Source organism: Passer domesticus, chromosome 4, assembly GCF_036417665.1.
Source record: "Passer domesticus isolate bPasDom1 chromosome 4, bPasDom1.hap1, whole genome shotgun sequence".
Classification (NCBI taxonomy): Eukaryota; Metazoa; Chordata; class Aves; order Passeriformes; family Passeridae; genus Passer; species Passer domesticus.
In genome coordinates, this window is record NC_087477.1 from 77,847,847 (window position 1) to 77,875,592 (window position 27,746).

Below are 27,746 nucleotides of genomic sequence, written 5' to 3' on the forward strand. Positions count from 1 at the left end.
CTGTTGCAAAGGAAGATGTGTAATTGTTGTGACTGGCTTCCATTTATGTAATTTGCAACTAATTTAGGAGTTAGTCCCAAATTCATTAGCTGATTTTCTATGTTTCTGACAAATGAACAAACAAAATCCCTCTCTGGATTTGTAGAATGGAGGGAGACTTCAATAACCTTGTCAGGTTTGGAGGAAACAGAGAGAGAAGTATTGAGACAAAGTTCCTCAAGTGAGATTGACCTAAACAATCTGAAGTATTCTGCATAGAAGAGACAGAGGGTTACACAACCAGCTTAGCCCAAGTTAGCGAGATGAGGAATCCATTCCCACAGTCTAGTGGAAAAAAACAGTGGGTGTCTTCAGCCCAGCTTTAGTCCTAGTTTCAGTGCTAAAAGACAGAACAAATTGATCTGGCTCATGACTTTGACATTTGCTCTGCTATCAGCATCAGCTCTATCTGATAGGATGACACTGCTTAAGCTGTGGTAGCCAGAGGAAATCCAATGCTAAGGAAATGGACATTCATTTAATGTTTATCTAGGATCAGCTCCACCAATGAATTCCAGATGTTGGCTTTAATTGTCGCATTCTGGTATGTTTAAGCAGCAGGAGTTCGTAAGGCCGATTTGTAAATCAATCTGGCAGACTCATACTGAATCCCATCTCTGCCAGCTTTTCTAAGTCAGGGGATGCTCTTAAAATGTTAAGTACTTAATGTGTCTGCAATGCAAAAAGGAGGAAAGATTTTTTTTTTTAAAAAGTCCCTCCCTTAATGTTTTTTTCTTTTGCTCCTTCTGTCCTTCATTTCCTTCCTGAAAAACTGCAAGACTTGCCATTCCCTTTAAAAGAGTCCAATGAATTTCCAGATGAGTCCTAAAGCTAAGGAGGGCAGGTACCAGGATGCAGTCCTGCAACACAGGTGGGGCACCCTGCCCATCATTCACATACATTCCTTCTGAGTAACTCCATCAATTTCCCACCACAGCCAATGGCAACTGCATGCATGGACTACATCCAACTGCAGCGTTCCTGATATTTGAGCCTCCAGTTTTCATAAACTGGAAAAAAAAATCGATTACTGCAACCTTGGGACTGTCTCAGTTCTCAGCTTCTGTATTCTTCTAGCTTGTGTTTAACTGTTACAGCTCATATCCAGAGGTGGTACAGAAATGGCTTTCCTATTCTGAATCCCAAAGCATCATATGAGCTCCAGTCAGACATCAGCAAACCTAGCAGTGGTTTTGTTCTCAGCATGACTTCACACATCAGCTGAATGTGCTAGACTATTGTTAGGGGATTACTTATTGCCACAGCCAACTTACCAGTCAGGCCTTGCTTGCAGGAGAGGAAGCTATTCTAAAAAATAGCTTTTAAGTACCATGTCCCTACTGACTAGGGCAGACACTACAGCTCATTAAAACTGCTTTTGAAACCCGTTTTCTCAATTTCCTTTCAAAACACCTGCTTCTGAGAAAGCACCTCAGTATTCAACACATGTGAACCCTACTTACATTTTCCCAGGAATGTGTGCTTAGTACACACATTTTTCAAGAAGTGTCACTGGATGGTTAGGTAAGGTTTCAAAGCTTTCAGCAATGGCAATATTCATCCCATGGAAGTTCATGGGAATTCTTCAAAAGGGGTTGACTCAGCCTCGGCTGACTGCTTTTGAAAAACTCCCCTTTATCTGCTATCTTTGATGGTCCCAGAGATAAAATGCTGAAAGTTCAGTTTACCATCCTCCTTTAACACTACAGACCTCTAAGTGGTGTCCACTTCTCCCCTCAGTACGAACATGAAAAGCGTTTCACTCACGGCCTGAGCCATACTATATTTGAAGAGAGGCTTGAGAAAAGCAGTGGCCAAAAATCCACCTACTACTCAGAGCAGAGACCAAAGCATCAGCAAAGAGTTGGCCCTATCATCTCCCCTTAGCCATGGTTTAGCATTTGAGGCTGGAGAAAAGAATCCCACTGCACTTACAATAGCAGATCCCCCAATACAGGCAGGGTGAAGTAAAGAGTCTTGAAAATACCTTCCAAGTCCATGGGGCTATAAACGAGCAAAGCCCGAAAGCAATAACATCCACAAAAGTTAAATCATTATCATTGCACATCCTGCAGAGTGCTGGGATGGCACCAGGTGTCATGTCACATCTGCAATACAAAAAAGCAAGTCAGAACTCCATATGGGAATAAACAAACTAGTGGTTTCTCCACAGGAAACAGGCTCCCCGTACCAAGTGTCATAAAAGCTGGTACAGAGCTCCAGGGAGATAGTTGTCAGTAAAATATTCTAAAAAAAGATTACAGCAGAACTAACAGGAATGACATGCAGGCATCTTGTTGACTTTTATTCCTCATGTCTGTAACTATTTCTGTGCTCCACAGAATATGAGAAAAAATTAATAGATTTGGCCCAAAACACAGAAGAGTGCCTTGTGCAAATACGAGGTGGGAAGGATCTAGTGAAACTTTTAGAGTTTCCCCTTCAGCATATGCCAAGGATATGACATGGCTTTGGAGGAACAGACGTGTTGTCACAGGATCTGCAGTATTCCCTCCCTTGCTGAAGATGCTGAAGGGTGGCAAAAATGTCCCTTGTGAGCAGCCCAGTGTGCAGCCCATCCTCCTGAAAGCTGTGGAGCTTTGAATACAATCAGGGACAAAAATTCTGAAGTTAACAGAGGTCAAACAAACGAACAGCAATAGCCCCATACAATGCACAATTTGTGTATTTAAGATTTAACAGGTTAATTCATAGTTGAACATGTCCATGATGCAGCTTTTGCCTAGAACAAGGATAAAAAGTACCCAAATCATTCCTTGTGAAAGGACATGAGATACACACGAGCTCTGACAGTACTGAGGATGTTCAGTGGCCAAATTCAACTCTCATGTAATTCTACCCATCTACCCCAGAAAGATGTTGCTCTTTTGTCTGTTTATCATGGCAAGGTCTCAAGGGACCACCACAAAATTCTCTATAATTATCCAAGGACAGAGCACCCAGAAAACAACACAATCTTTTTGAAGGTCACACAGGCATGTTTTTACAATGGTCTTGGTCAGAGTTTCTCAGACACCTCCCTCGAGGCTCTGAAAACCATCCCAGAGGAAAGGGGGTGATGGAGTCCCTACAGATGAGGCCAGTGTGAGCAGGACACAGTTCCAATGCCAGGAGCATGCTCAGCACCTTGCTCGCATTTCAAATCAAAGACACAGACCAGCTCAAAATTCACCATCAACACTTTCAGTTCCCAGAAGTAAAGGCTGCTGCATCTTCCAAACCTCCTTGAAGGAAAGGGATTAACAAAACCACACTCAAACCAAAGCAGCTCACAAGACACCTTGGCTGACACAACCCTCTTGATGCTGTTGCCACAAATTTCTCCTGGGTTGGAGTTTCTCCTGCCAAAGAACACTCCAGGGCTACCAGGAAGAGCTGCAGTGGGCTTGCAGTTGTCAGGAGACACTGCAAACAGAGCACAAACACTGGGCTGTGCTGGGGACTGGGGAGGCGTCGTTCTTCTCCTCCATGAGATTCCTGGGATTGTTCAGTAGGGAATCCCAGCCTGCATCTGAAGTGGATCCAAGTCCCCCAGTTCCCTACCAGTGACCAAGGAGGACTGACACCAGTTCTCCTCTCTCCTGCCAGCTGCACATTCAACAAAGGTGAGACGAAGAGCTTTGTCTACTTCAGCGCAAAGGTCACTGTAATTTTTTCCAGCTTGAAAAAAACCCAACATAAAACCAACATGCCAGTTGCATCGCTTCTCTTTAAGAAGAGAAACATTCAATATTGGACTAAAGACAACTCAATGAAGAATTTGGTGGTGGTGCTTTTCCAAATCAAAAGAGTTTCGCAATGGAGGATTCAATGCCAAATATTTCAAAGCCTTTTGTTGACAATCAAGCAGAAAATGGATTCAACTCAATAGTTCAAATGACTTGACAACATTTTTCAGAGAAACAATGAACTGGAAGAAAAAAAAGCCATGAAAGTCCTATGTATCTTTTCAATTGTGTGATAAACTCAGAATTAGTGGTTTGGTTGGCAAGAAGAGATCAGAAAACCATCCACATTCTGCATTTTTTGCTCTATAACCTAACAGCCTTCAGTGTGTCTGTAAGAACTTTACATACACACACAGAAACAAACATATCTGAAGCAAGATCAAAGAAAAGAAGAGAAGAAAAGAAGAAACACATCAACTGCCTTTGTTGCACTGGATCATTGCAATGGAAAATAAAATAATTTGTTTCTCTTTAATTTACATGAAATATTTTCTGTACAGGCCTGTTAATAATTTAGCTTGATATTAAACAACAGCATTGTTTTCACTGTTTTTCTCCCTATTGTTCTGTCACTTACTGTAATTTAAAACAACCCAGAAAAATCACAGACACATGCATTGTGTAGAGGACAGATGTACTGACCTACACAGCACTTTAACAGTGCAAAGTGTGTTTATGTCCTTTGCTTTTTGCTGCATATTAAAAGAAGGTTTTCTTTAAAACATTATCTCTAGAGCTGAAAAATACATCATGGGAGTAGAAAGTGAAGGGATAAATTCTGTGTTATCTGATTCCTTTTACTGCTTATTTCTCCCCTCTTTTCCTTGGCTTCGGTGTGAGGAACAGGTTCCATCCCGCCAGAGCAACCAGAATAAAACTGACATTTTATGAGTGGAAACAGTCCAAGGATGGTGGCTTATGCTCTTAACAGCCTGACATCTCAACCTCTGAAAGCAGCAGTGGTGCTGCTTCCAGTGGCTGCAGAACACCTTAAAAAGCAGCACAAACTGACAATGAAAATAAACTACGGTTGCCGCACTGCTGGAGTCTGGCAGCCCTTAACAAATACAGCAGCGTCTGGGTGTTAAAATACATAAATCTGTCATCATTACCAGGCTAAGGGGTCGTCATCCTATTCTCAAAATAAAAGAACTGTGCATAATCAGTAGGGCAGGGAGTTCAGAACAAAGTACGCCTTTTACAAACTCTCAACTGCTGATAGATGGATGTTTGCAAGGGACTTAATGTCTTTAACAGGGTACGTTTAAGAAGGAGTGTAGGTTTCAGAACTCCTGGGATTAGTACTTTTTTTTTCCTCTTCTTTTCCAATTTTATTGCCAAGAAGTGTATAATGTAAACACTCAGGTCTTCTCACTATGAAACCCACATTATTATAAAGAAGGAAGAATCAAAGCCTTCCAGCACAATGATATTATTCACAAAGGACAACACAGAATATGTTCCTCCTCTCATCGAACAAAAATAAATTGGATTTTAAAATACGTCTGTAAACTAATTTTCAGCAGTTTTGTTGATTTTTATTTTCCTTTTTTCATCTTTTTCTTGATGTGGATGCCAAAGACAGCACAGGAAAGGCAGAGAACCAGACCCTACAGGAATGTAAAAATACAGCTCCTCAGCAGCCATACATTTTAACAGGCAACATACCTACATGCATGGATCAAGAGGCAGCATGTGAGCAATTGGTGCTGTGTACGTGCACTTACACATAAAAAAGCAGTCTCCAAAAACAACATTCAAGCTACACGTTATAAACTGGTCCAACTTGGCACTGCTCACTCTATAATAAATATTCTTCACTGTGCTTTAATTTACAAGTGTGCCTTTTGGGTATTTCTGAGTTAACTGATACCAAAGGGAAAATCTGGCTAAAACCCCACTATCTGTGGTATTTACTGTGCAAGCTGAGGACAGCAGAGCTGTGTGGTGGCACAGGGGAATGGGGCACGGTGCTCTGGCACAGACCTCCAGGAGACACTGTGCCCACAAAGCTCAACTCAGCTTCAGTGGTCTTCTGAGAGGCCATGCTAAATCCTTCACTCCCAGCCTTCAGCAAGAAGCAGAGGGAGGAGCACAGCTTCCATGGAAAAACTGCCAGGAATAGGGGAGGACAGCAGTAGTTGTAGGGAAGTTAACAGATAGACCCTACTACTTGGAGAAGATGTCATCTTGGATACTTGGCAAAGTGGTAGATATCTCAAAGCTGCTGATGGCCAGGCCTGCAATTAGCTTGATGGCTTCTCATTAGTTGGGGTGCTAGTAATTAAAAGACTCCTAACTACTATTCTGCAGCCAGAGCAAACCTTGATTTGGAATCTAGACCACTTCTGGAAAGCCTGCCTTCCACACACATAGAGATCACCAGCTTGGAGCAGGGACTGCCTTGGCTTTACTCAGGAACACAGATATTTCTCAGCATTGTGGATATGCAGATGTGGACAAATCTCTGGCTGAGCACATCAGCACTGCACTGTCAACAGAAATTCCACCCACTGCCCATATGGAGGATTGCACCAAGACAGCTCTGATTAATAAAGTCAGAGGCAAGAGACATTTTTAGCCTCAGACAAACTGACGAGAAAAACCCAACATGAACACCACAAACTCGCTGGGATCAGAGGCTCTTTCTATTAATATCGTTTAACAGAAGGAAGCCATAAATTGCTCAGATCAAACACGGTTTTAATGTCAGCCTGCCTGGTATTGTGTGCTGCTTTCATTCCCAAACAATATTCATGCAGCAAGCAGAGCTGCAGCTTGCTATTTGCACGGGTGTAGCAGCCACTACACACTCCAAAGCATCTGCAAAGGATTGTGGGCTAAATGCATCCATATGTCCTGCATGCCTGGGATTTACACTGGCTGCAGCCCTGGTTTGCCACAGTCTGCCACAGGATGGAGTATGGGGGGAAATTATATATCCATACATATATGTATGAATTTCATGCTTACATCCATGGAAAAAAAAGCTTTTCATTTCCTTTAAATTGTGAACAGGTGTTGTCACCTTCTTAACTTGGCTTCTATGTTACAGCTTCATGAAGGGAAAAAAGAGATCTACCCGAAACAGTGAGGCTTTTGTTAGCCAGAACATGATGTATTGATAAGCATACTGTAAAGTTTGGTATAAAATCAAATGAAACTAATAAAACCGAACAAAGATCTTGTAAAAACTGTGGACATTATACAGCATTAGCACTGAGCTACATAATAGATCTAGACTTGGAAGAAACAAAACTGCTGCCCAGTTGTGGTATTTTCCAGCCTTTTACACCCGTTCACCAAGACCATCAGTCAAACCACTCAGTGTTACATTTTTGATCAGTCATTTTTAGGATAGTTACAGCTAATACTGGCACTCACATCATCACCTCTTTATGGAGCAGGCTTTTCAAGAACAAATTGTGATGGGGTGTTGTGACAGCTGTCTAGTGCAGCACTCATCAAAATGATGAAAACTAGTGAAATTGTTTCTCTGTAGCAATGCAGCAATAGTCATACCTTTTCATTTCAGCATATTTCTTTCTCCTCCTTTCCCCTCCCAGGACAGTGAACATTTTACAGCTGTGTATATTGGACAGGGAGTTTGTCAGACTCTGAGCTGGATCTCTCAAATGAGGAAGAAGTGAGGAACCGCTGAAACTCAGTGGGTAGGAACACTGACTGGTTTTAGATTTCTTTTCACATGCTTGTGCTGTCCCTGAGCAGCACCAAGCTTGGCCAGGGTGTGTGTCTTTATGCCTACGCTAATAAACACTGAGAAGGAAGAGCCCTTGCTTGGGTGAGGGCATCATTAGTCAACGATGAGTCACTTCCAGTGGAAAAGGAGCTTCATTTCCAAGTGAACAGCTTTTAGCTATGAGTTTGCATCAAAACATGAAAATATACACAGTTCACTGACTCCTCTACTCACTGAGATCTATTCATGTCCATTTCCAGTCTCCTCCCACAGGCTGGCATGAAGGATTCCCTCACCTGGCAACACCAGTAAGGCAGCTCTTGTTATTCTACCTACACCTCCACAGAGGGTGACACGGTGGCACCTCATCACACGTTGACAAGAAGTCCTTGTGCAATAATTCCAATGGCTGGGTTTTGGGAAGGCTCCCCCTTCTGCCCAGCTCCCAAAGGCCCAAACCAATCTGAGCTTTAATTAGCACCACAACCATTACTAAGCATCAGTGGCTATGGCCAGATCCTCATCTGGTGTTAATCACCCTGCGTGTGCACGGGAGGCCACCAACGTAGATCCAGCTGCTGGATTGGGGCCTTAACAAACTAAACACAAACTTTGTAACTGTTTATTGTCACAAGGAACTCTTCATTTCCATATAACAACTGACTAATCATCATTAGCCTTGATTATATGTCCTGTGATTGTGTTAATGGTCCCACGCTGGATGGACTGCCCTTTGCACTTCATGTTGCAGTAAATGCACTAAAGACATTTTGCTAACTCCATACCATGGTCAGCACAGGCTACACCACCTTGTTCTCAAATGCAAAAACTGCATATTTCCTCCCTTTATGTTTGAAGTGTTGACTTATTTCAATTTTTGCTTAGCATTAGCAGACCCTTGGAGCACACATTGCTGACTCAGGGTTGATTCACATCTTCTTGCTGAGCAAATCTCTCTCTGGTCCCCAGAGTTTCTTAAGAGGCCAAAACCCAAACATAAATGAATTTGTCATGCCTTTCCAAGATGGCTGGTGGCACCTGACTCTGGGTAGAAATGTTTTCTCAGCTTTTGCACTGTAAATGAGTTCTGAGACACGGATTGATGACTTCATTGCAGAAGTGTAATGCAAACCATGTTTTACTGTACTTGGTTTTTTTTCACACAGTATTTTCTACTACTACAAGCAGAAAAAAGAATGTAAGAATAAATATCCATTCAGACAAGGCCATGAATTTTTTCAGGATACTTATGCTGACTGTTTAAAAAAAAATTGTTATTTTAATGCAAATTTTTCACACATGCCTGTTATCAAAGAGAGCTGTCTTTGGACAAGCTGTAAAAAAGCATAAAATAGCAGTTGGCTCAGCAGGAAAAAGCTACTTTAAAGATAAATCATCTCATGTCAGGGCAGATTCTTGAAGCAATCAATTGCAATAGACAGACAGCAGACATTTAACAGCAAATTTGATTTGTCTGAAAGTGAGATGTAGCTCAAATTCTGAACAGCCCATCAGTGGTTTAGGAAAACAAGCTGCACTTTTCCTCCTGCTCTCTGTATCAAAACTTTACTACTCTACAGCCCAAATGGGGCCAAATGACTGGGTCCCTCAGAGGGCCAGGACCAGAGGGGGATATGAACTGGATAGATGACAAATTCTTCACCAAACTATTCCTCAAAAAACCAAAAAAAAAACCCCAAAAAACCCCCAAAATAACAAAATAAACAACTGCAGCGGTCAGAGATATAGGGCAAGAAAAAGAAATTCGGGAGAAGCTGTTTCTTGAACTTGCATGTTGATTATTTTTTGTGCTGAGATGCACCCAAGCAAGATGGGTCCTTGGCAGTTTACAAACACCAAGTCAAGCAAGAAGGTGACAGCCCCAGGCTCTTGCTGCTGCCTTTTTTTTTTCCCTCCTTTGCTACAGAAAGCAGTAAGAAACATGGATGCAGATGTGAAAATAGAGACAGTTTGATCTTTCATCACCTGGTTGAGCAACTGATGCAAGAAGTATTTACTGGCAGCACCTGTAGCAATAGCCCCACATGTTGTAATGCTGGCACACCTTGCAGGATTTGGCCTACAACACTTCTGCAAGTGAAAAGTCCTCTGTGTTGTGTATCAGTGAAAGAGGTCATTATGTTACTGCATAAATATTTACCTATAGTTTTCCTACAGCTGTTCACAAACAATTTTCCCTTCAGAGAATGTCCAGACTCCTGGAACTCGAACTCCTGGAACTCGAACTGTTTATTATTGCAAGAGAGAGCAGTAATGGAGGTCCTCCAGCACTTCCATGTTAGAATACTTTGTTTTCTCAGTTATTTTTGAGTCACGAAAAGCTCACCCATTTGGGCTAAGTTTTCCCAGGGAGGGCCTGATGGCTGGAGTGTGGCTCCATGTGTGCAAACTCACAGTTTGGCCAAGCTGGCCACAGCTCGACAGAGGCTTCAGTTACACCACCACCTGCTATTTTTTTTCTGCAGAACATGCCTCCCTTCAGCACACAAGGTGGACAGTTTTCAAATAAGGAGTAGCTATTCAGCACTTTCTTTCTTCCTCTTTGGCCTTAAGTTTCCTTTTAGAGCACACTGGCAAGGAATTTTTTAATTATGCAGTAAAGAAACCGCAGGTTTCAACCAACCAGCTATAAATTAAATAAAGTTACTTTTCACACCTTTAGAATTAATTCAGTTGAGGAAAAAAAGATAAGATTTAATAGGCATCATTGTAAATATAATTTTTGGGGAAGGTATAGCACATTTGTTTTGATGAGCCACGCATAATTCTCCAAAATAAGGAACCATTGTACTTAATAACTGCAATGTAATTAAATACTGATTAAAGTTCCTCTTCCAGCATTTGTAAATCCATCTGCAGTGTAATTGGCATCCCAAATCTTGTGGTGAGCCACAAAAACTATTAAGGATAGCTAAGAGAGGAAATTGTAGTTTTGACTTATATTGGTAATCTGCTTTTACTGGCTTACATTTCATGCAGGCTGTATGAGAGCAAGATTCCTTGGATCTCTGGGATCCAGGCCCTGCTGCCTGAGAAGATGGGGAAATAAGCAGGGCAGAAACCAATTGCTACCATCTGTGTTGGCAAAGCCTTTATTTGAGAATGATGATCAAAACCCCAGAATAAGAGAAGATTCACTTCCAAAAGAGCAGCTAGGAAGATGCAAGATTAGGAGGGAAAGACTTTAGTACGTGTTATGAAGTAGGAATAGTCTTTTAGGGAGAGATTTAAGAGGTTTAGACTCTCAACTCTCAATTCAGCTCCTATTTTATGTGGTCTTGGCCTAATCACCTGGTCTCTCTTTATCTCAGTTACCCTCTGTAAAATCACTGTAATCTATCTCATCTGCACTTTCATTCTGAGGGGTTCCCCAGCCAGGCAAGCTGTCCTGCCTCCAGACATGCAGAGGCACACCTAAGTCTGTTCTGCTCATTCACTGAGCTGGCTGGTGGCAAACAGGATCTGTCCTGAAGCCACAAAGGGACATTCAAACAGCCTTATAGCTGAATTATTAAATCTCACAGTGTCCAGCCAGGGAGCTCATCTCTGCCACATCTGCTGGATCCCCCAGTGTTGGAGAACCCACTTTTTATTCCTTTGTACAACGTCCCAGATTTTTGCTGGTTCTCTGTACTCTTATGGAATACAGTGGCTAGTAAAAGTTAAGATTAGTAAGAGTTACATAGCACTGAAAGCAGGCAGAGAGGTTGGATACTGCTGAATTCACTCACAGGTCTCTGTAGGATTTGGCTAAACCATCACCTTATTCTGCTGCAGCCTCCATGTAAACAACACAGGGGTGACAGTTCCTCACTTGCCAGTGCTGTGGCAGAGCTCAGTTAGAGTTATATAGCGTAACTCCAAAACCTTTCAATCAGCTACTGAATATTTTCCAGATATTATTGATTAAATTTCCAGAATGCTCTCATGTCAAATGAATTATATTCTTTTAAGTCCTAGTGTTCCATTAATCATTTAATGCATTTCTAGATCTAATAATATCTTAACCACCTTGCCCATGTCTGACACCTGTGTGGTTTTACATGTTTGGTGTTAGCAGTAAAGCTGGAATAAGAGGGGTTTTTCTCCTTTGAAGGAGTGGGAAAATAGAGAAGCCATATGGTTCAAAAAGCCTAATGAAGTTTTGTGCTTTCCAGAGCACAAACAAAACAGCTCCATCAATTTGATCTCCGTCATCAAAACTGACATGCAGTTGGTTTTAAAACACTGCCTCCTTCTCAAAAACCAACAAGGGATTGATTTTCTCTCAACCAAAAGTATTTTTCACCAAGACGAACACGAGCATCTGGTCATTGCATTAAATGTCTGGGTCCTTTGAAAGAGCAAGTCAGTGATACCTTGTGTTTACTTGCAGAGCTTGACAAGAAAGACACAAGGGGAACATTTGTTTTCAGGGGAAACTGCTCCAGTGAAAAGCAATCGGTTTGAAACGCTACATGAACACAACTGTACCACTAGAGACAGGGGATGTAAGTAATCCATCAGAAATGGTCTGAGCAACAAGAATGCACAAGGGCACACTGGGAGACAAGGAAAGAGGGTGCAAAATAGTATAAAGAAGGACTGGGTTTAGCCAGTATTTACAACAAGGATGCATGGAAATGAATGATACTTCAGTCCATACGTCTGACAGAGATTTAGGTTAAAGTTACCCTTTTCTTGGCACTTGGGGATCAATATTTGTTTGCATAGGGCTCAATCTCACACCCACAGAGGCCAGTTGGATTTTGCCATTTCCTTCCATAGACGCCTGATGAAGCTCTAAATAACTAGTGTTTCTGCCCAGGGCTTTTCAGTGCCAAATATAATTAATACCATTGTTCTTAACACAATTATATTTGATAATCCAATTTCCCTGAGCACTGAATTGGAGTTTTTGTCCCAATCTTTCCTGAATTCTAGTCCAACATTTACCCTTTGCCTCCTGTCTTTTTATTTTCATTTGCTTCTGTTGTGCTACCAAGAATAGGCAGAGCCTTCTTTGACTTACAGATACCTTGACGCCTCTACCCTGGAATAATGGGATCTGGCTTGAGCTTTATAGAAGGTAGAGAATGACACAAGAGATCAAAGACTTTGGCAACTTCCACATACTGCAAAAGCACAAGCTGGCCTGAAGCAGTCTCCTATAGCATTCATTTTTCCACAGCCAAGAGTCTGAAGTCTGTATAGACATGACTCTGTAAGACTATTTCCACTTCCCCCTGTTTGTTCAGTGTAGCACAGAGAAGTGGATGAATGTGGCTAAGAAAGAGGTGAAAGGAAAACCAAATCCTCAAACTATGTAAACTATAAGATGACTTTTGCAACTCTATCCCTCTGATGCTACAGGAATCACCAAAGGGTTTCCCTCACAGAAGCATCTCTTTCCAGATGAGATATTTACATTCTGGTCCCTTTCTTATACTGGCTGTGCAGCAAAATGCATTTTCCAAGAATCACCCTGTTATCAGGTGGTAATCCTCCATCAAGAAGCACCAAGTGTCTGCTACATGCCCTGAGCCCACAGCAGTTCCCCCTCCTGCTGCAAACAGGAAAAAGGAGAAATAGAACAAAACCAGGCCAAGAGCCAACCAGTAGGCAGCAGGAAATTGCCCTAAACTCTGTTCTCATTCCCACCATCTCAGAGAAACAGAACTTTGTAGACCAGATGCTCAGGATGCTGATCAGGCAAAAGGTGAGCAAGATATCTGATCTCACCCCCTGCTTTGTAACCCTCCTTGGGTAACATCCTCAAACACACTGAGTTTCACCCAGCTCTTTTCCTTCTCCCAGTCAAGCACCAATGAGCACATTTCTGTGGCGGCCCCTGCAGAGGAATCTCTGATTACTCAGAGAAATACCTCTGGGAGTCTTTGGGAATGCTCAGCCCAGCAAGTGGCCCCAAAATCTCATTGCTGGGCCAAGCAAGCCTTTTGAAAATGGTCAAAAGCATTGCCAGTGAACCCACGACCACTGAGACAGCATCTGAAGCTTTTTTAATCCTGCCTCCACCAAGATTTCTCAGGAGCTGAGCATCCCTGGGTTGCATGCCAGCTCAGAGCTTTGTTTCAACCCAGATATTATTATTCCTCAAGACTCCATGCTTTACAACAGCTCAGCACATGGATCTCCCCGCTGTGTGTTTTCATATGGGTGCTCCAACATTTGTTTTGAGAGCTATCCTGTTCCAACAGCAAACATAAAGATCAGTGTGACCTCTCCTTATCACACAGCCTTTCCTGTGTGGAATTCATTGTGATCTGGACCCCAGTGGCTATTGCATCATTTCTGTTTATGTGTAACCTTTGGCACTCTGCAATATTATCTGCCTGCAGCCGGCTGCGGCAGAAGATGCGCAGCAGCACAGCCAGCTCTGGCAATCCTCAAACACTGGAAGGGGCCAGCTAAGAGTGGAGGTCGGTGAATGATTAGCAGAGCAAACCTGCCATCACTGACAGCTACATGGAAATCAGCCCTGTGGCCCCAGAGCAGGCGAGGCCTGGCTCTGCCCAGCCCCGCTCACCGATGACGATGAGGGTGTAGTTGACGTTGGTGCTGCCGAAGCCGTTGGTGGCTTTGCAGATGTAGGTCCCCGCATCCTCGCTCTCCACCTCCTTGATTTTCAGCCCTTGCTGGAGGATCCGGAACCTCGTCCAGCCGCTGTGGATGGTCCGTCCGTCCTTCATCCACATGGTGAGGGGCGGGGGGTCGCCTTCCACCGGGCACAGGAGCTTGATGGTCCTGCCCAGCCTCACGGACTGGCGGTGAATCACTTTATCGGCGATCCTTGGGGGGCCTAGGAAAGAGCAGACACAGGAACAGCTGTTATGACTTTTCTGTTACGACTTTTGCCAGTGACACAGCACTGATTCAAAGCCGAGTCATCAATCCGGCCATTACACTGACTGCTGTACAGAACAGAAGGTGCTTACCAAAAATCACTGACAACCAAGGCTGAAAATGTCAGCAGTTACAGAGGGATACAGCAAGACCTGAAGCTGTAGCTTTGCAGCTCACACTAACCCACCAGGGAAGCCTGGTTCTGAGGCTCTATTGCTTTTCCAAAATTTCCAGCATTTTCTTGTCACAAGAAGGAGCCCAACACACAAACTTTCCTGGTGTGTTTGGTAAAGAAACTGTAGTTGTTTTAAACTTAACACCTATTCTGAAGGTAAAATTAGTAACAGGAGTGGTACTTCCAACAAAACACTGCCCCACACCCCCCAAGTGTTTTAATTCTTTCATGTTGTATGTACAGTAATTCCCTTTAATAGTCACCAGATGGGCTTTATCTGAGACATATAAGCCTGCAGTTGTTGAACACAGAGCATTCATTGGGTAGTGCTTCAGTAAAAGCACAGCTTAGCCTGACATGTTAACATTGCTTACAGTCCAAAAGAGGGTATTTTTATAAATTTCCTTAGCAACCCTGCCAGTTTGACCCACTTGACAAATATTTGCTCTTTGTAAAAGGTGATAATTTCATACAAAAGAGAGTGTCCCTGGAATATCTGACTAAAAACACTGTTTGCTACATGATAACAGGATGCACTTGGACAGGCCAACAATCAGAAAAAAGAAGTGATAAAGGCTCCAACAGTGGGAATGCTCCCACAGCTGAATTCCAACTGAAATTCCTTCCCAAGGCTCTGAAAAGTTGAGAGAATTTTTCCTGCATCTGCCTTTTTTGCCTTTTCATTAATTGCACAAGTTCTCTACACAGACTGCAATAGCAGTGCTCTTCCCAGAATAGTCTATTAATGGGTGTGATAATAAGTGCCCTGTTCTTGCACAAGGACAAAATGTTTTGCTAAGGATTGCTGATGCTGAGTTGCACCCAAAACCCACAAGATGTTTGTGGGGTTTGGAACTGTTCCCTCATATTTTACTCCTGTTCCTGATGTTTTGCAGGACTGGACCCACAGGGGATAAACTACAGAGCTCATATTTGCACTTCCTCATGACTAATTCATATTATTCCAACGTCTGCTTGATTTTTCCTCAGCATGACTGAGGCAGCACATACAGTCCAACTCCTGAATGACTCCAGAGCTGCTGTTGCAGTTACTCATGCTGAATTGCACCCATGAATTCTGCAGCTTTGCTGGTAAAAAGAAATGCTGCTCAAGCTGAGAACAGAGTGGTGAACTAGCTTGAAATTGATTAAAAGAGTTTAACTAAGAGGCTGGTTAAATCAATGGTCTTAGACACACTCAGATTCTGATGAACTCCTAATGACCCAAAGTAAGGACCTTGAGAGCACTTATTCTGAAAAAGTCAGAGATAACAAAAATAACAAAGAAGGCAAAGATAACACCACGCCTTCACATCTTCTGCAGTCACCTGTGGGAGATCTTGGAGGTGATGGTATCCTCCAATGCTCCAAGGGAACTGGCAAAACACCATGAGAAATCCTGCCTGCCCAGGTGTTTCTAAAAATTCCAAGCCACCCTCAGGTTCTTCACCTGTGAGATTTCCAACCATCTCCATGGATGGAAAGATAACCCCAAGACCTTTTGAATGCTGGTCTGACACAAATTGCATTGCTGAATATTTTAAAGTGAAAATCCACCCACAAAGAGGGGCTATGTAGGTTGACTTTGATAAGGCAGAATTCACAAACATTGGGTGAGAATCTGCCCCCACATTCTGCTGCATTTCCCTACATGGAGCCCTCACTCAGTGCAAAGGAGCAGAAATGCCCAGACAAGTCCACAGCCTTGTTGAAATTCTGGGTTGGCCCTTGGAGAGGTTCTTTCTGACTCAGAGCCCTATCAAACCAAGTCAAACTTTAAGAGTAGTTTCACTGCAACCTGCCTGTAAGCCAGGACACTCCTTCATGCATATTCAAATGACAAAAACAGATCTATAATTAGTACTGGGGGAAAAAAATGTTTGGTGCAGGGCAAGCAGGGACAGTGGGGAGAGGAGCACTCTCCTCCCTGCTTGGAAGCCTGCTGTAGGCTCCTTGAAAATCCCTTTCCTTCCGACATTCATGGTGACTCCTGATGAATTTTGAGACCTGGAGGAATCAGATAGTTTCCCAGTCACGTCATGTGCTTCTCTGGGGCAGCCTGCACAAGCGGGGCTCCTGATGGCACCAGAGTTGCCTCTGGACCTGTCACATGTTTGGGTCAGTGGTAAGCTTGGTCCTCCTAAATGCCATTTTCCTTTGACTGACCTTTCATTCTGAGGAATTGTTGGATCAGTCCCTGTCACAGGATCTATCCGCAGACCTTTATGACATTTAGAAAAGGGTGCGTTTCTTAGAGCCATTCTGCCTAAAAACATTACTGCAGCTCTTCATTAGCTCCTCCAGCAGCTTTCTCAGGAACAGGAATAAAACCCTCCCCTCACTCTTTTTTCCTGCTGTGAATTTTGCCAGATACAGCATGCACTTCTCAGTAGCGTCCAGCTCTAGGACAAAGATGACAAGGCCTTGTTTCTGCTGTAAGTATTTCCATTTTATTACCTATCATCTTTGCATTAATAACATTCTGCTCAAGCAGTACTCTCTGGAATCAGTGTTCTGATGTAAATGTCAAGCACTATGATAATTATTACAATATCGTAATTTACTACTGTGTTTACAAAGAGCACAATATAATTCAGCACCTTCACATACGCCAGAGGCTTCAGACGCCCTGGCAAGCTGGACCTCCTGAAGCTGGGCTACAGCAAGAATAAAATATTGATATCATCACGTATGTCTATCTCTCTTTCTCATGTACAGACATTCATTGGGTCTTATTTCACTACATATCTGTAGAGCCCTGCCTTGGGACTGCAACAGTGACAGATGAATGCTTTTCCAGTCAAGACACACTTTGGCACACCTCACCACTCTGCACCATCAGAGGCATCAGGAGAGGCAGCAGAGAGGGGTAAGTTTGTTTTGAAAAAAGGCCCTTCTCCAATGTCCTCTGAGCAGCGGGTGCTACTGACACAGAGCTGCCTCACACACTGTTTAGGCAAAAACATCTCCCCCCTCTGAATCCAGATATTAAACTGCTCAGCACTGCTCAGGTTCTCTTGGAAATTAATGCCCAAGGTTTCTCTATAGCAGTTCCATCTCCTGCTGCATGAACAGAGTAAAAAGATGTAGTAAAAACATGCTGAGCCTGCCAATTTCCTGCATGCAGCTACTGACAGGAGCTCCCCACCTTCCAGAACTGGCCCGTAATATGCCAGGGGGTTCCAGGAGGGCAGAGTGCCCAGTTAGCCCTCCCAAGGCACTGATCTGGGAGTGTCCCTGGTGTCTGACCCTGCAGGGCTGGGCACGTGTGTGCTCACAGCTGAGAGCAGCACTGTGGGAGCAGAGCCCAGGACACGGGCCCTGCAGGCTGGATACATATCTACAGCTGCTTAGCGAGGCAAAATCCCAGGAAAGCACCTGCTGCTTCACCTACAGCTGCCAGGGAGGTAAAAACAAGCTGAAGCCTGGCTCTGACTGACCTCCCATCCCTCACCGCTGCCAGTGTCTGTCCCGTGCTCTAAGGCAGCGTTAAAAGGCAGATGAAATTACTGCTCAAGCAGCCAGTGTCAGGATCTGTGCTGTCCTGGACCCCAGCTTTGTGTTGTGTGTGAGCAGAAATGCTCTAATTTGAGTGCAATACCCCGTGTCTGCTCATTATAGCACTTCTCTTGCCATGTTTGTGGGCAAGGCAACACCCCAAGAACTGGAGAGCAACAGCATAAGGGATAGCTCTGAAACCTGAAAGCATTTCATTAAACCAGACTGTTAAAATAGTGACTTCATGTATTTATTAATGCAACATTAATGCTAATATGTACCATCTCTCTGGCTAGGGGGAATGAATCCTGTCAACTGCCATGTGCCTGCACTCACGGGCCAAAGCTGCAGAGTGGATCCTCTCAAGGTGGAGCAGCAGAGGGCAAGTGCCTTCTGGTCCTGAGTGTAAATCCTGGAGGAGTCCCTACACTCTGCTCCCCCTCATTTCTTAGCCATCAGGCAGTGATTCTTGGAAACATCAGCCTTTCTTAAGTGCCAAAAATCTCCACTCTGTGATGCTCCTGAACACAGAAATTACTTCTTGTAGCATTTTTTCATGGGGTACGGGAGAAGGGCATGAAAACAAGACCCACGTAGATATTCCATCCAAGATTTTCAGGCATTTTTGTGGTCAGGAAGGGAAAGGGAACTCTTGCAGTTTTCCACCAGGCAAGGACAGCTCTCTATGGCCACAGGGCACTGCTTTTAAACCCCATCACAGTGGAGAGGGAGCAGCTGGTTCTACAGCCTGTCTGAACAGAAGGAGATCAGAAAGTTAAGCCCCACCTCGACACAAGCCCAGTGGGGGCAGGTTTTCTTAAGTCCCCCTTGTCCTCAGCTCAACAATGTAAGAGAATAATTTCTTACTACTCTGGCTGAGGGAGAAGGGTGGGATTTGACATCTGTGGATGTGACTCGGGAAGAAGTGATGAGAATGCAGCTGCCTGCCCCCGTGCTTCGTTGTTATTCTTTCTCCAAATACAAACTAAATATAACTTTGCCCCATAACATTCAAATAATTTTAGTTACTAGCAGGGATCATGCCTGGAGTTCCAAGAGCCAGGGTGCAATCAGGCTTAAAATATAATTTAAGCAATCCAGAAAGTACATTTTCCACCAAGTTATTTTCTTGCTTGTAGTTTCCCCATCTGCAAATACATATAAACACAACCAGAAAGAAACCAACAAGCTCAGCCAGATGCCAAGTTTTCTGTTCAAGATCATATAAACTCAGTCAAACATTAACAAGGAAATGCCATGATCACCTCATTTGTTTTAAATATTTCTGCTCATATACATGCAGACAAGTGTGCAGATTTATTTGCCTCATTTACGAATACAAGCAACTGGAATCCCCATTCTGTTCCATTATATAAAAGACAGACCCTACACCTGTCTTACTGAACAGCTGGGCAATTTTCAATTTATATCCACTATTCCTACACCACAGAAAAGCCCCACTTGCTGCTCTGCTGCTGACACTGCTTTACTAGCATTCCTGCTCTCCTCCCCAGTGCCTTGGGAAGGGATAGTAGTTGCCATTTCTTGGCAAAAGAAGTTATGTAAAACCCAAGAAAGCCTCTATGCTTTAGCAAATAGCTATTTCCAGGAAGAGCAAAAACAACTTCTAGAAGTGTATTTAAGACGCAAGAGTGGAATAGCCTGGAGCTTCCTGTCCATATTTCTCACAGACAAAAACACACACACATGCAATTATATTTTCCTGGGCTGCACTGCAAAGTTCATGCACTCATTCAACTCATACATGTAGTAAACATGATTTACAGCTCTGTGTGAAAACCCTCTAAATATATGATGTTTTGATAGTGACTCAAACCCAGCACTATAATTTAGTAACACCTAGCAGTGAAAGCTAAATGATTTCCCACTTCACATTCCTAACTTTCCATGAACCCCTTTTTACTGCTAACCTGGGGAGGAGATACTGCTTCTGCAATTGTTTGGGCTTATCCTTGCTATTCCTACAACTAAACTGCTCACTAATATCAAGCTTCACATATGGTGAACGCACCAGCACTGACCCATGTCCTATGAGACCATTTGCCATCATACAGTTCAAAGTGAACTTTATTAACACATTAAACATAATTACAAAGAGGAAATTCCAGGGAAGGTCAACAAGCCCGGACAGTTTCTTGGAATAGAAAGTAATTTATAATATCCACATACTGTATTGTAAAGTTTATAAAGAAGTTAAATAAGTTTTAAGAGCCCCATGGGTTATGTATATTTTATTATTTAATACCAAACACATTCACTTTCTATGTAGATAAGACTTCTTTTGAAGTTCTGTGTTAGCAAATTAGCAAAGTCATTTACAATGAAGCACCCAAACAACCCATCAACACTTGGAATTAGCATGAGGGGCTGGAATACCACAGACAGTGTATGTCCTATGAGGAAAATAGAGCTAAGCACAGAAATGTTTCACTACAACAGTGAGATGAAGGAATTGGACAGAGATTACCAACCAAACTGCTCATTTGGTGTAAACACAATCTCTTACACCAAAACTTGAGGCAACATTTGGCCTTCACCATGCTCATCACTGTAAAACCTGAGCTTCCAAAGTCTTTACTGACAGAGTGGTTCACAGCAAAGTGGATTTTCTTCACCTTTCCCATGCTTCAAAATGTACACATGCAGCTGGAAAGGGCCACCTAAAAGCCATGTTTGAAACACACATCCAGAGTTGCCTATCTTGGGGTACCTGCTGCTGCAAAGCTGGGCTGGACAATTCCTGCTTACAACCAGAGTTTAACCTCTTCTATAATAGTTTAACCCTCTCTGCAAGACCAGCATGAGGATTATGTAATCACACTCTCTGCATATCATTAATACCATTATTTATATTGGCATTCAGGCTGTAATGATGGATGAATGGACAGAGGCCTGGCTCTGCTAGGACAAACTCTACCAAGGAGCAAATCCCACAGGGAAGGCTTTACAGAGGAGTACTGGGAACAGTTTCAATCAAGAGGAGTAGGTGTTCCTGAAAGAGAGGAACTCTTGGCTCTCTGCACAGTTGGAAGCCATTACATGGAGAGCAGAACTGATAAAAATGCTTTTTGAGAGAGATAAAAGGACGAATGTGTTGCCCATGTATCCCATTAACTAATGGAATAAGCAGTTCAAAGGACTGGTGAATCCAACGTCTTTTCATATTTTCAAAACAAAAGAGTTTGCATTTCCAAAAGGTATGTGTTAGCCAAGCAAAGTAGGGGTCAGCGTGGGGGTAACTGGTCCAAATGCTTTGGTATGTGACATGAGGAGATCAGATTAGATGAGCTAATGGGTCCTTCTTGGCTTGAAAACATAGGCGCCCACAGACAAAAACAATGCTTATCAAAAACAATCACAAGATTAAAGAAAAAACCAACAGCATCTCCGTAGAACAAAGACTCTGAGTGAGGAACACAAAAACACCACAAGTATTTGCTGACCAGCCCTGATGGCTGGTCAGGCTTAGATTTGGAAATCATGGACTGCTTGCAGAAGCAAGCTCCAGGCTTGGGGTGCATGGCTCAGCCCAACAACCTGATGGAGAAAACAGCTCTGCAGATCCATTTCACAGCAAGTGAAGTGCCATATCTTCTCTTTCTTCCCTTCCTCTGTGGTAGGAGTTGCTTTGCTGATGAAATGGATATTTATTGATAGCACAGAAAGTACCTGCCATATTTTTACATGAGTAATAACTAGCCCCTTGTGTGAAGGCTGCCAGTAAATTTCCTACTCTAGATGTTCCAAAACTAAGAAAACTAGAATATCTGGGAACATGTTCCATTTAATTAAGTGTCCTGCATACACATTTCACTGACATTTAATAAAATAGTTATTGTATGTTAAACAATTGGCACTTGATTATTGCTTAGATTTATTAGTTCAACAACAGTAGATGAGATACGTATCTCTTACATAGTTTCTAAATCCTTTGAGCATATGTTTTCAATAATCAGTTGGTATTTATTTAACATGAAATTACCATCTTATTAAATTAAATGTGCATGGGTGACATTCAATTTCAATTGTTGCTGAACATTTTTTCAGCAGCAAAAAATAGTAACTTTATCCCTCAGGTTTCAAGGTAGCACACGCAAAGGAGAGTTAGGATTACTTCAAATTACCTTTGAAGAAACAGACTTCATATGCTGGAAAGTTTCTAGCATGGAAGAAATGATATTATTTATTGTTTCTCAAGTGCTGCCAGTGGGATTACTGTGGGCCAAAGGAGAGGACTAATATTTCTACTCAAATGCTAAAATTATACTGACGGTGCAGTTCAGGTATGCAGCTTAATGGATAATCAGAATACTTTTTTTAGAGAAGAGATAAGTTCAACAGAGGTGTGTTGGCACACACACCCTCACAATCTATCTCTTCCATTCCCATTCAAGAAGGCAAGACCATCTAAAAAATGTCATTCCTAATTTGTTGGGCATTTTTTCAAAAGAAATAGCCTTAAAACATGGCTAAGTTTTTTAAAATTAGAAGGGGGTTTTTTGTGGTTTTTTTTTTTTTTTTTTTTAGCCTGATATTTCCAGGAAGGACAAGCATAATTCTGGAAGAAAGCTAGAAATCCTCTGGCTTGAGGGAGGATCCAGAACCCAACTGAAATTCCATAGCCCCAACCCGCTCTCTCCAAACCTAACCCAAACCTCCACCACAGGTCACAGAGGGACCATTCCTGCCAACACAAGCCATTTGTTTGCTTCCCATAATCTCTGGGAAACAATCCAGTCAGGCAGCCCTGAATTACCTTCTGGGTTGGATCTACCCAAATTTTAACATAAATACCATTGTACTATGCCCTTCCAACTGCTTCCCAGCTATGCAAATCCTGCTTTTCAAGCCTAGTGGATTTTCCAGCCAAATCACCCACATCTTTGTAACTTTCAGTAAAACAAACCAAACACTCCACAAGACTCAGTTTAATTCACTTTTTTTTTTTTGTAACAAAACTCCCCTTCGAGCCACCAATAGCAACTACATTTCAAATCCCCAGGCTCCAAAGGTAGGTGTTTATTTCTGAGACAAAATTTCTGATTGTTTTCCCTTTCTTTGTCCCCCCTCCCTGCAGGCAGCATTTTGTCACCTATCCATTTGATCTGAACAGCTCCTAGAAAATAGGATGCCCAAGTTCATGTCTGGTGACACAGGCTCCCCTTGAACCTTGGTAGTCAATATTTAACCCATCTGAGCACTGTGCAGGGTTTAATAAGTAATTAGACGTTTCCCTTATGGACAGGCTCTTGTGTGAGCATTGTGCAAGCAGGAAATGGTAAGTGTCATTGTTTATGTCTGCAGGAAAACAGAAACCACGATGGCTGACTCTGTGCCATACACAGAACGATGCAAACACAGACCTTTAAATAGCTGGTTTGCCTTCCTGCTACTCCACAGCAGCCATAGTCTGACACAGGAGCCTTTTTCACTTGTATCCAAGGAATTGGTTTTCCTCAAAATATTCTTAAAAACCTTTTTAACCAGAATTCACTCTAAGGTGTAAAAGTGGAGAAGACTTTAAACTCTTCCACCCACTGCTGGTTCCTACTGGCCTTTCCCAATACCCAGGATGGAAAAGGTGTGATTAGTGCACTAGGGACTCAGAAGAAAACCATCTTGAACATTCACTCTTGATCATGAGACTGCCAAAATATCCCTAAGCCTTCTGCTGTTGGGAAATCAGTGGCAGTGCCCTGCATGGCAAGGCTGCTCCCAGCCCTCCCTTTCCTCTGCCCTCATCTCTGGGGGTTTCTATGTTTGGTCACCACAAAAGCGTGGTAACAACTGTTTGATGGTGACCACAAAGAGATAAACATTGTGGTATTTAAGAACTGGAGATATTTTCAGAGGCTTCTCTAGAACAGAAAGCATTTCCAGCTGAATGGCTGCATAGCAGGCTTGGTATGGAGCCTTTGGCAGAACTGTTTTCCTATGAGAAAATCACATTTTTGTCAAGACAGAAGACTTTACCTGGTTTTCTCTTTCAAAGAGTTTTGCCTGGTTTTCTCCCTCTTTCAGCTTGAGAAATATTTTGTTTAATAATTTTGGCCAATCAAAGTAAAACACATGCAAGCAAAAAGTTGTGATTTTAAAAGTGTGTTGATTAAGCAATGGTAATATTTTAATTGGTTGTTGTGTTCCTAAACTCTGAAAACAGAATTGATTTTGGACAGTAATGAACAACAACAACAACAACAAAAATATGTATCTATGTATACACACACATATATATATTTATACACACATACAAAGATATATATACTTATGTCTGTGTGTATATTTATATATATAACTTGTCCTGCTCTGGAAGAAAAATTAAAAGTAAAAAAACAAATCTTGCTCCAAAAGAAAAATGCAACACACTTTTAAGACATCAGCATTTTAAAATCTTGCCTGAAATAATTCACTGTTGCCCTACCAAATCCTCCATGGTAGGTGTGGAGCTGGCTCTTTCTCTCTGAATTAAAGTCTCATCATAAAGGTCTACCTTACATATGCCTACATCAGTGTCTTAATCTCGACCAGAGACATACTTTAAAATTAGTTTTTTGATTTTCACCACCAATTATACTTTGCTTCACATCATGAAGCTGTTTTGGTGCACATGGACTAAGTTGCTTTTGTGTGAAATTGAGCTGCAAGGGGCATTTAGTTCTCAGAATCAAACTAAAGCTATTCTGAAGTGAAACACTCCTCTGAAATGGAGGTGCCACCTCCTCAAAACCAAATGTTTTGCTTTATAGATCCAATCTTCCCAAACCCCACCAGCTGCTAATGCAGACACTCAGCAACTGCTACCTGGAAAACAAAAAAAAACTGTTACCCAGGGAAAACAAAAGCAGAAGCTGTCCTCTCGCATTTCCATTAACGAGCACTCAACCTACATGACCAGGCTGGAGCTGATCCAGAATAAACTCCCAGAGTGCCTTTAGTGTGAACATCACCTCCTCAGCACCAAATATTTCACTTGAAAGATTTGTTCCATTGTAGAATGTTGTGCCATTCTACAATCTAGCTTATGCACACCTGTACATCACTTCCAGGAGGGGAAAATACTTGAATGCACTTTAAAATAAAATTTTCCCAAGACTGATTCATTGAAAACCTACATTTAAACTCAACAGACACCAAGTCTCCTGCATAGGGAAACTATCACTGAATTCTTATAACATTCCCATCTGGTTCCTGCTCTTCAGACACTGAAGCACACAGTACCTGATGTAAAAACACAATACACTCACTGGGATAGAGGCAAGTGCAGCTTTCTGCAGCCTGCCTGCATCTGGGAGAGATTCAAATGGGCCCATTTCCTCTGCCCCTCCTCTGGTTTGCTCCCAACAGGGTTAGTGCACTCTTACCTGGCTTTATTTGTTTTACTACTAGGAGAAAGTGAAGACTTGTTGTTCTGTCTGACTTACTATGTCCAATTGCACCACCTAGGACTGCCAGAGGCTATGCTGTACAGTCCTGGGACTGCTGAGCTTCTAAAATCAGATAAAATCAGATTTTCATTTAATCTGGTATGTCCAAAGGTTTGCTGCACTCCTTGCTGCTCAAAAGCTGCCTCACATCACCTGGAGGAAGGTATTCCTCCTACACCTCTGTTGCACACCAGCATGGCATGCGTCAGGATGAATGGTATTAGCAAACCAGCACCCAGCACTGGGTATAGTCTGCCAAAATTGAACTACTGAAAACAAATATTTAAAATAAAAACCCATTTAGATTCCCCAAACTATGGATTTGGAAATACTTCTCCTTTGCTGAACATCCCACATTGCCTGCCATTTATCCTTGTACATCTGCACCAGCATCAAGACGGTGCTAATTATTATTTGATACACAAGCAGACTACCAACCCGCTGTTCTTGGAACAGCCTGTTGCTTTATTTGAGCTGCCCAAACTTCAGCAGCTACAGAGGCACATGGGAGTTTTGCTGACACCAACTGCTCCGTGATTTCAAGTGAGGCCATTCCATTGGCGGGCTGCGCAGTGGAATGTAACGTCGTATCCAGCAGGTAGATAGAGCCACTGGAATATCAATTAATGCGCAATCCTATTACCTCAGTGTCTGGTAATGTGCAGTCCCAGCTACCCTCCTGCAAGTGGAAGGGGGAGAAACCTTGAGAGCACAGGCGCTATCTAGGAAAAGCTGTGCACGGGGAAATATTGTCTTGCGTGCATCCCATCGCGCGCGTGCGGGTACCGGCACACGCACGGCGCATCAGCTGTCAGCAGGAATTCCTGCCCGCACACTCAAGTGCTGCCACAGCTGATGCACATCCGAGCAGCTTGGCCACTTGCAGAAGCGTTTCTGGGCTTCCCCGCTCACAGAAATAGGTTTTACTGTTGAAGTGACTTGAACTTGTTCTTGAGGGAAGCCACGTCAGGAATCACTCTGTGCTGCTCGCTGGCATTTCTGAGCAAGGAGTCAAGAGGTCAAAGCCCAAGGTCAGAGAACAGCAGACATGCAGGATCCCTTGCTGTACCTGAGGCTGGGGAAATCAGCACATTCCTAATCAACTGCTAATCCCCTAATCTTTATTGCATGTGAATTCCAACCCCTTCCCAATGTCTGTGCCATGGTATTCTCCAATCTGATTATGGTGAAACCCCATTGGAAGACTCATCGATAAAAGACGGAAATGTGTAAAATCGATTTGCTGTATATCACAAACAGCGCCGCAAACCCCTCCGGGGATCAAAGAACTGCCATCAAATAGCAACAAACAGAGGGCTGTTAAAAACACTTCTTATCTAATAGTGGATGTGACTATTTAACAAAAGACAAAATTGACTTCCGAAGGGAGAACAGTGCTGCATTGTTTACTGACAGTAAAGGATCAGTTCATGACTAAGGCGGAACAGGCAGTGTAAGAAAGGTCATCATTTAAGGCCAAACTGTAAAAGTGTGAGGGCAGAAGACAAGAGGGTCTAGATGCACTCTGACTCACAATTTACTCCACCAACAATCTCTGCTTTACTTCTAGAAGGTACAGCAGGAGCGCTATGGGCGTGGAACAACTGGTCCATTATTTTTGGCCAATTATTTTATCATTTAGCATTTCTCCTCATATGAAGCAGTAATCATTGGTAGGCCTGAGCAAAACACTTCGTTTTGATCCTGAGCCCAGTCAAGCTTTGCCTGAAATGGCTCCACCATGAGAGTTCAGAGCTTTGGCCCACTGGGAACAGCCTGGACTCCATTATTATACAGTGGTTTTTAGTGTTGAAAACAATGAAAATTTGGTAATGCTTCTGAAAAATAAAATACCTTGGCAAGATCTCACTCTCCTACATCACTTTCCTATGGTGGATATAAGGGAAACAAAGCTTCCTTCATGTAATTCACCAGAAGACAAATACTAAATTAGAAGAAAGCAGAGGCCAATCCAACTCCTGTGTTTCATCCATTGAGGGGAGTTTGCCAGAATTCACAATTTTAATTTTTAAATCTTGTGATATTAGGTGCTTGTTTTTTACTGTCTGTTTTTGGAGGGCATGATCCTGAAGGAGAACCTCCTGTTTATTTAAACATGAAAGAAAATTTATGACCTTTGTGATTGTGGGGAATCACTAAATGCTCTGAAAACAGGAAACAAATAAATAAAATCCAATTTGTTGTAACATTCAAGCCAGAGTACTGGCTTTTGTGGGGTTTGACCAAGGAGTATTGAACACACAGGATTAGTAACG

At 42.7% G+C, this 27,746-nt stretch overlaps 1 protein-coding gene and 1 long non-coding RNA gene across 5 annotated transcripts in view; one reads left to right on the forward strand and one right to left on the reverse strand.

Annotated features, from left to right (window-relative positions):
• The window catches only part of FGFRL1 (fibroblast growth factor receptor like 1), a 170,689-nt gene that overhangs the window by 75,012 nt on the left and 67,931 nt on the right, over positions 1 to 27,746 (reverse strand). For all 4 annotated transcript variants that reach the window (XM_064418967.1, XM_064418969.1, XM_064418968.1 and 1 more), the window contains exon 3: positions 14,036 to 14,308. In XM_064418967.1, coding sequence (XP_064275037.1) covers positions 14,036 to 14,308 — 273 coding nt within the window. The remainder of the gene's footprint in view (positions 1 to 14,035; positions 14,309 to 27,746) is intronic.
• LOC135300121 (uncharacterized) lies at positions 16,786 to 18,513 on the forward strand. Its single transcript, XR_010362003.1, has 3 exons — positions 16,786 to 16,962; positions 17,246 to 17,396; positions 18,322 to 18,513. It is a non-coding gene; the product is annotated as an uncharacterized LOC135300121 (long non-coding RNA).